At 53.0% G+C, this 9,100-nt stretch overlaps 1 protein-coding gene across 1 annotated transcript in view; it reads left to right on the top strand.

Annotated features, from left to right (window-relative positions):
* The window catches only part of Zan (zonadhesin), a 98,427-nt gene that overhangs the window by 57,771 nt on the left and 31,556 nt on the right, over window positions 1-9,100 (top strand). Inside the window, 9 exon segments of the mRNA XM_029533878.1 lie at window positions 249-466; window positions 2,282-2,423; window positions 3,236-3,453; window positions 4,911-5,052; window positions 5,684-5,901; window positions 6,562-6,703; window positions 7,291-7,499; window positions 7,980-8,121; window positions 8,444-8,661. Of these exon segments, the coding sequence (XP_029389738.1) occupies window positions 249-466; window positions 2,282-2,423; window positions 3,236-3,453; window positions 4,911-5,052; window positions 5,684-5,901; window positions 6,562-6,703; window positions 7,291-7,499; window positions 7,980-8,121; window positions 8,444-8,661 (1,649 nt within the window).

Raw genomic sequence — 9,100 nt, 5'->3', positions numbered from 1 at the left:
TTTGTTTCTTTGTTTGTTTCTTTCTTTCTTTCTTTCTTTCTTTCTTTCTTTCTTTCTTTCTTTCTTTCTTTCTTTCTTTTTCTTTCCTTCCGGCTTGACACAGAGTACACACTCAGCAAATGTCGGCTGAGTGGATAGCAAGCGGGAGAAGCTCCCTCCGCACTCTCCTGACCATGACCGGCTCTGGCTGGCCTGCTCTCTGCAGCTTGCTTTGCCCCTCCCCTAACTTCACTCTCTCTTCCCCACAGCGCTGCAGTGCCCCGCCCACAGCAGCTTCACCAGCTGCCTTCCACCCTGTCAGCGGTCCTGCTTGGACCCAGAAGGCCACTGCGAGGGTCCCGCCACCAAAGCTCCCTCTGCCTGCCAGGAGGGCTGTGTCTGTGAACCTGACTACGTGGTGCTTAACAACAAGTGTGTGCCCAGAATTGAGTGTGGCTGCAAAGACGCCCAGGGTGTCCTTATCCCCGTGAGTGGGCGTGGAGAGTGGGATGGGGGGGTCAGGGCTGGGGAAAGAGCTAGGTGTGTAAAATGTTTGCCTGCCCTAGGGTGAGGACACGAGTTTGAATCTGTGCAGCCAACGTCAGGCTTGGTGCTGTGTGTCCGTGTGTCTGTAATTCCAGGGATCCTACTAGAAGATGGGGTGGGGGGAACAGTAGAGTCCTTAGAAACAGGAGAGAGCTAGCTAGTGTGGGGGCCGAGTGGAGGACAACAGCAAAGAGAAGAGAGAGACAACCATGATGAGGGAGGGAGGAGGGAGGAATGGAAAAAAGAGACTGTTTTAATACAAGTGGAAGATGAGGACCAACACTAGAGACTGTCCTGTGACCGCCACACATAAGTGTGTGTCCCTCACCCCTCCCTAAAGCTTTTTTTTTTTAAGATTTATTTATTTATTATATGTAAGTACACTGCAGCTGTCTTCAGACACTCCAGAAGAGGGCGTCAGATCTCATTACGGATGGTTATGAGCCACCATGTGGTTGCTGGGATTTGAACTCGGGACCTTCGGAAGAGCAGTCGGGTGCTCTTACCCACTGAGCCATCTCACCAGCCCCCACTTCTCTTTTTTTTTTAAAGGCAGGATTGTTATCTTAGTCAGGTTTTCTACTGCTGCAGTGAAACACCATGACCAAAGAGCAAGCTGGGGAGGAAAGGGTTTTTTTGTTTTTTGTTTTTCAATGCAGCTTACACTTCCAGATCATAGATCACCATTGGGAGAAGTCAAGACAGGAATTCAAGCAGGGCAGGAACTTGGAGGCAGGAGCTGATGCGGAGACTATGAAGGGTGCTATTTACTGGCTTATCTCACATGGCTTGCTCAGCTTGCTTTCTCATAGAACCCAGGACCACCAGCCCAGGGATGGCCCCCATCCACCATGAGCGGGGCGGTCCCCCACTTATCACTAATTGAAAAAGTGCCTGACAGCTGGATCTTATGGAATCTTTTCCTCTACAGAGGCTCCTTTCTCTCTGATGCCTCTGGCGTGTGTCAGGTTGACACACAAAACCAGCCAGGGTAATTGGGGACCACTTTCTCCTTTTGTGCTTTCTTCTACCTGTCTGTATGGATGGTCCTGTTATGTGAAGGTTGGCGATGTCCTGGAATATGATAAGCTAATGCTCTACTGCCAAGACACACCAGCAGTCCCCCTCTGAAGGTCTGGTCATGGGCTCTGACACTTCAATATACTCCCTGGCCCTCACTGAGAATTCTGTGCTACTCCTCAGCGCCCCCCCCCCCACCTCAGTCTGGATTCTTGGCTGCTGCCATACCAATGAGCAAGGTCTTTATCCTCATACCGGTGACTCCTAGGCCATTTCTCTACTGCTAAGCCACACCCAAGCCCTCTTAGAGCATCCTTACAAGTTTTCTACAACTGAGACATATCCCCAGCCTCTCACTGGAGGATACAAGACAGTTTTGTACTACAGAGTCACGCCCCTAGACATGGTCTATCTCTATGCCACAGCATTCTCAGTCCCTCCCAAATACTTGCCACTCCTAGATGATGGTTCTAGTCATAGGTTCTGCATCTGAGCTGTGCTTCCAAGCACCAGAGGGGAGTCCTCGGCCCCAGTTCTACCAGTGAGCCACACCTCAGCCACTTACTGAATGACCGTACTATCGAGCTATGCCACAGTCCCAGACGCATCCTTTTTCTCTCCAGATCTTAACCTGTTGATAGAGAGGGCAGAGGGCAGTCCTCGAGAGGGGAGTCAAGGCTATTTCTCTCTAACCACCCCTCTGTCCTGACTCCCTTTTCTCCCCTTGGCCTTGCAGGCAGATAAGACCTGGATCAACAGAGGCTGCGCCCAGAGCTGTACCTGCACGGGAGGGGCCATCCAGTGCAAGAAATTTCAGTGTCCCTCGGGGACTTACTGCAAGGACATCGAGGACGGCAACAGTAACTGCACCAGAATCTGTAAGGAGCCACAGCGGAGGTGGTAGCGGAGGTGGTGGCGGAGGTGGAGAATGTGTGCATGTGGCTACAGGGCAAAGTGGAGCTTAGTTCCCCAGGCCTCAGAGGTCCGAGATAGGAGGGACCACAGTGAGGAGGGGTTTTGAGAACCTTTGACTCTGCTGGGTCCCTTCTCTCTGTTAGTGTCCCAATGGTTAGTCCCCACATTAGCTTGGGAGAGCCATTCATCTTTTTTTTTTTTTTTAAAAAGATTTATTTATTTATTATATGTAAGTACACTGTAGCTGTCTTCAGACACTCCAGAAGAGGGCGTCAGATCTTGTAACGGATGGTTGTGAGCCACCACGTGGTTGCTGGGATTTGAACTACGGACCTTCGGAAGAGCAGTCGGGTGCTCTTACCCACTGAGCCGTCTCACCAACCCCGAGCCATTCATCTTTACTTCTTACTTTTAATTGCGTGTATGTATGAGTGCATGTCCGTGGGTGGGTATGTCCACGCATGGCAGCCAGAGGAGTGGACTGAATCCCTTGGAGCTGAATCCACCGGAAACTGTGAGCAGCAGCCCAATGTGGGTGAGACGAACCCAGCTCAGTTCCTCTGCAAGACCGGCGGCACTCCTAACTGCAGAGCCATCTCTCGGCCCCAAGGGATCCAGTCTTTCTTTCCTTGAAGCTGGGCACAAAGTTCTCAGTGACTAAATATGTGATGAGTGGACAACAAAAGGGGGAAAGCTCTCCATGCGCTTGGGCATTCGAGTGTTGCATCTGTAGCCTCTCCTCCTCTCCCCTGACCTCACTCTCTCTCCTCCACAGCTCTGCAGTGCCCCGCCCACAGCAACTTCACCAGCTGCCTTCCTTCTTGTCAACCCTCCTGCACTAATACGGATGTCCACTGTGAAGAATCCAGCCCCAACGGCCTCTCCTCCTGCAAGGAGGGCTGCGTCTGTCAACCCGGCTACGTGTTGCATAATGACGAGTGTGTACTCAGAAATCAGTGTGGCTGCAAAGATGCCCAGGATGCTCTCATCCCAGTGAGTGGGCGTGGAGAGTGGGGACTGGTGGGGAGCCTGGAGGGAGCTCAGTGGGTGAAACCGCAGCGTGAGGACCTGAGCGTAACTCTGTATGGCCAGTGTAAGCCTTAGTGGTGCGTCTCTATCATCCCAGGGCTCCCAGCTAGGAGACAGGAGGTGGGGGACAGGATACGTCCTAGAAACGTTATGACCTAGCTATTCCTGTGCGAGGAGCAGTGAAAAGAGGCAACCATGGTGGGGTGGATTGTAATGTTTCTCTGCGTCACGCACACCGGCGCCGTGTCTGCGTGGGCAGAAAACACCTTGGGGTGGGTTCGCACTGCAGAGCTAAACTTCCTGAAATAGAGATGAGCTACAAGAAAGCATATTATTTATTAATTACACGCGGGAGAACCCAACCCTCTCCCACATGTCCCATTGTCTCTGCTGAGTGTGTCTCTCAGTCCCAATGGCTCAATGTCTTGCGGTCCGGTCCTCAGCGGAGCTGTGTCTAGAAGGCGGGTCCAATCGAGTAGGCGTGACGACATTGGTGGTTGGTCNGGGCGACGAGTGGGCGTTGACAGTGGGCGGTCCGAGGACGCTGTGTTCTGGGACGTCCGGGGAAGCAACTCTTAGCGTGTCTGTAAGGGGCGCAATACAATGCTTAGAGGCTGGCGGGCGGGACCCAATAGTGGATGTTGAGGGGAGACTGCAGAATACAGGAATACAAAATGAGGGCCATCACGTGAGATCGTCCATCGGCCACCACACGTACATGAGTCCATACTCACGCCATCACACAAATACACATTCACAGAGACTTCTTAAAAATGGGACTGGGTGGTCATCTTCTCCTTTATTCTGCTTCTCTACACTTGAGCTGTGCCAAACTACATGACTGGTCCTGTAATACGAAGTTGGTCTTTCCTGGAACTTGCCAGGCAAATGCTGTACTGCTGAGCCATGCCCTAGACCCTCCCTAGAGGATGCTAGTCAAAGGCTCTAAAACCGCCCCATGCTCTCAGTCCCATAGTCGCAGATGCTAGGCAATTGCTCTACCACTAAGTCATGCCCCCAGAGAGCCTTCAAGGATTCTAGGTAAAGGGTCTGCATTTGAGCTACAATCCCAGGTTTCCATTGAAGGATTCTAGGCCTCGTGTCTACTCATGAACCACTACTAGCCCTTTACTGGAGGGTTCTAGACCAAGGTTCTGCATCTGAGCTATATTCCCAAGGTACCCAATAGAGGACTCTAGATCTCAGCTCTACCAGTGAGCAACAGACCAGCCCCTTACTGGACTGAGATGTGCTAACAGCCCATGATGTCTTTTCTCCTCGCATACTTTCCGTCCATGTCTGTTTTAGTCAGTGCCGTAGAACCTGCTGATGGCACACATGAAGCTCTTCATAGGAGGCAAGAGTTACTCAGAACTGCCACCTGTCTTGCTACTTGCTCTCTCTCCCTGTGGCTTTTGCAGGAAGGCAAGACCTGGATCACCAGCGGCTGCACCCAGAGCTGTAACTGCACGGGAGGGGCCATCCAGTGCCAGAATTTCCAGTGTCCCTCGAAGACGTACTGCAAGGACCTCGAGGATGGCAGCAGTAACTGCACCAGTATCCGTAAGGGAGCCACGGCGAGGGGTGGGGAGGGTGTGCCCGTGGCTGGAGAGCCAAGAGGCAAGGCAAGAAGGAGCTTAGCTGTGGGCATAAGAAGTCAGGGGTAAGGAGGTGTCATGGTGGAGAGGAATTCTGAGCATCCGCTCTGGGCTAGTCAGTACCAGTCTCTCAATGATTAGCCTCCTCTGGTTTAAAGATCAACACCTTTTTCTAGTTAATAAATGTGTTTCTTTTTATTTATGTTTAATTGTATATGCCTATGTGTGTATATTCCATGTGTGTGCAGATGAGGGCTGGTGGGGGGGGGTCAAAAGAGGCTGTTAGACCTGGAGCTGGCTCTTCCAGGTGCTTATGGATACTGGGAAGCAAACTCAGTCCCTCTGGAAGACAAGCGAGTGCTCTTAACCACTGAGCATCTCTCCAGCCCCGTATCCACATTCTTAGCTGCTCTCTGGCCCTGACACGCAGTTCATGAACAATAAATATTTGTCCAATCAATAACAAAAGGAAAAACAAACAGACAGACAGACAAACTCTGTTATCTTTCAGCCCAGCATGGTTTGTTCCTGTAGCCCCTGTTTCCTCTGGCCCCTCTGGTCCTCTCTACTAACTGTAATCTCCCTCTATGCTATAGCTCTGAAGTGCCCGGCCCATAGCCGCTACACCAACTGCCTTCCGTCCTGCCCACCCTCGTGCTTGGACCCCGAGGGCCTCTGTGAGGGCACCAGCCCTAAAGTTCCCTCCACCTGCAGGGAGGGTTGCCTCTGCCAACCTGGCTACCTGATGCATAAAAGCAAGTGTGTGCTCAGACTCTTCTGTGGCTGCAAAAATACCCAGGGTGCTTTCATCTTGGTGAGTGTGTGTGTGTGTGGGGGGAATGGACTTGGTGAGGCTACAGGGATGACTAATTGGGTAGAATATTCACCCAGAAATTATGAGGACCTGACTCTTCACTGTCCATGTAAACTGGGCATGGTCACCTGTGTGTCTAATCCCAGGGGCAGAGGAATCCCTGAAATTGCAATGAGTTCTGTATGGGGAGAGAGAGGTGTATGCCATCAAAGAGACGGACTTCGTCTCAATGCAAGCTGGAATGTGAGGACCGACACCTGGGTTGTGCTCTGTTCTCAAACCATACGTGCGCTCAGATAACACGCATGAATCATATGTAAACACAAAGTGGGGCTGGGGGCCCTCTCCTTTCTGCTCCCCCTGCCTGAGATGATCCTGAGAAGATGGGTCAGGTCCTTCACTGGCCATCAGACCCTGGCGGGGAGCTCTAGACATGCCCCCATTACGTCACTGGGAAAGTCTAGGTAGACGCGGTCCTGCTGTGCCGCCGCCGCACCAGCTGCAGTTAAAAAATGTATTTCTGACCTATAGTGCTGAGTCAGTGGCTGGTGGGCCTTCAGCTAGGGAAGGCAGGTGACAGTCCTTCAGGCAGGATGTGAGGCTCTTCTTTAGAGCTCGACCGTGGTCACCGGGTGTTTTCTCTTCCCATGGCGTCTGCAGGCGGACAAGACGTGGCTCTCCAGGGGCTGCACACAGACCTGTACCTGCTCAGCGGGGGCCATCCACTGCAGGAATTTCAAGTGTCCCTCGGGGACCTACTGCAAGAATGGGGATAATGGCAGCCCTAACTGCACCAAAATCAGTAAGGGAGCGAGCAGGGAGGGGGTGCTTGTGGACAGGGGTCAGAGGCAGAGCAAGAAGGACCTTGGGCTCTGGGCCTTAGATGTAGGAGATCAGAAGTGTCACAGCTGAGAGGGACTCTGGACATCTGTGGCTGGGTTGAGCCTCTCCTCAGTGTTTGCTTCTCGCGGTTAGTCTCCTACGTTGGCTTGGGAGCGCCGTCTTCTTACATGTCTCCTCGTGGCTTGGCACCACAGCTCAGAAACTGTTTGCTGAATGAATAACCAGAGAGGGGGAGGCTGGAGGGATGGCTCGGTGGTCAAGAGCACTGACTGCTCTTCCAGGGGTCCTGAATTCAATTCCCAGCAACCACATGGTGGCTCACAACCATCTGTAACGGGATCCGATGCCCTCTTCGGGTGTGTCTGAAGACAGCTACAGTGTACTCATATAAATACAGTTAATAAATAAATCCTTTAAAAACAAAAACAAAAACAAAGGGGGTAAATGAGGCCAGACTCCCCTGTAATTCAGCTTATCCCCCCCAATCCCTGCTTCTTTGGGCCCCCTCGGCCCCTTTCCACTAACCACTCTCCTCCCACACTGTAGCTCTGCAATGCCCAGCCAACAGCCAATTCACGGACTGCCTTCCCTCCTGTGTGCCTTCTTGTTCCGACCTCTGTGAGGTCACCAGCCCCAGCGTCCCCTCCAGCTGCAGGGAGGGATGTCTTTGCAACCGTGGCTTTGTGTCCAGTGAGGACAAATGTGTGCCCAGAACTCAGTGCGGCTGTAAAGATGCCCGGGGTGCCATCATTCCGGTGAGTGGGTGTGGGGACTGGGACTGAGGACCAGTTTTTCCTTTTCTCTGCTTCTCTCAGAGCCTGGGATGCCCTGTTCTCAAAGGCTGGCCCTGGGATGAGAAGACTGCTCAGGGCCCGACACACAGTAGGCCAGCTCAGGGCCTGAAACACAGTAGGCCAGTATTCTAAGCGAGCCATAAGTAGCTCCCATTAAAGGATTCTTTCTGCAGTGCTCTCTACACCCTAATCCAACCCCTGCCTTAGACTCGGGGTGTTAGCAAATAATTGCGGTTAGTGGAGACGGTCTGAGTGGGGGTCTAAGGGAGTAAAAATCTGTCTGCCCGATAGCTCCGCAGTGTCTGGCCCACAGCATGACACCTTCCCTCCTGTACGACTTAGATGTGGAAAGTGGTTAGGGAGAGCATCCTGAGCCTTAGCTGGGCTCGCTGGAGCATCTCCTCGGGCTCCACATCCCTTCTCATTACCCACCTTCTGCAGGCAGGCAAGACCTGGACCTCCAAAGGCTGTACCCAGAGCTGTGCCTGCGTGGAAGGCAATATCCAGTGCCAGAATTTCCAGTGTCCCCCAGAGACCTACTGCAAGGACAACAGTGAAGGTGGCGGTGCTTGCACCGAAATCAGTAAGCGGCCATCCCTGGGTGGTGGCTGGGCGTGGCTAGAAAAGTCAGAGGTGGGGGCGAGAAGGAACTTGGTGCCCTGCCCGAAGAGCTTGGGGCTCAGGAATCACTGCTGGCCTGCGTCTCTCCTCAATGCTAGTCTCCCAGTAGTCTTCCGCATTGACGGAGAGATGGAATCTTCCCGTTTGTGCCGCAGTGCTCAGCATACCAGCGTCCTCCATAGATGTTTGCTGAATCAAGAACAGAACGGGGTGGGAAGCTCTGCTGACTCACGGGGGGGGGGGGCCCTCTGTTACTCTCCGGTAACCTCTCTCCTACCTCATAGCTCTCCAGTGCCCGGCCCACACCCAGTATACCAGCTGCCTTCCCTCCTGCCTGCCTTCCTGCTTGGACCCAGAGGGCCTCTGCAACGACATCAACCCTAACGTCCCCTCCACCTGCAAGGAGGGCTGTGTGTGCCAGTCTGGCTACGTGCTGAACAGTGACACGTGTGTGCTCAGGGCTGAGTGTGACTGCAAAGACACCCAGGGGGCTGTCATCCCGGTGAGTGGGTACCCCCTGGGGGTACAGCTGAGCGTTGCAGAGGTGAGTCACTGGGCAAAAACGTTTGTGGCGCGAGCGTGATGACCTGAGTCTGAGTCCCCACAACCCTTGTGAACTGGCCATGGTAACCTGCGTCTTTAATTCCAGGGCTTCCCCTGGGAGTCCTGAGAAGAAAATAGGAGAATCCCCAGAAATTTGTGAGACAGTAGTGGACAACACCAAGGAACTGGGGGGGGGGGGTTGGAAGGAGACAGGGAGAATGGGAGCAGGAGAGAGACAAAAACAGAGATGCAGAGACACTCTGTTTCAGCACACAATGAAGAATGAGGATCAACACCCAAGATTGTCCTCTTCTGTGGGCACTTAAATGAGCCTGCACACACACACACACACACAGAGAGAGAGAGAGAGAGAGAGAGGGAGAGGGAGAGGGAGAGGG

Source organism: Mus pahari, chromosome 23 (assembly GCF_900095145.1).
Source record: "Mus pahari chromosome 23, PAHARI_EIJ_v1.1, whole genome shotgun sequence".
In the NCBI taxonomy this organism is placed as follows: Eukaryota; Metazoa; Chordata; class Mammalia; order Rodentia; family Muridae; genus Mus; species Mus pahari.
The sequence above is the reverse complement of the archived record's forward strand: the minus strand, read 5'-3'. Positions and strand labels throughout refer to the sequence as shown.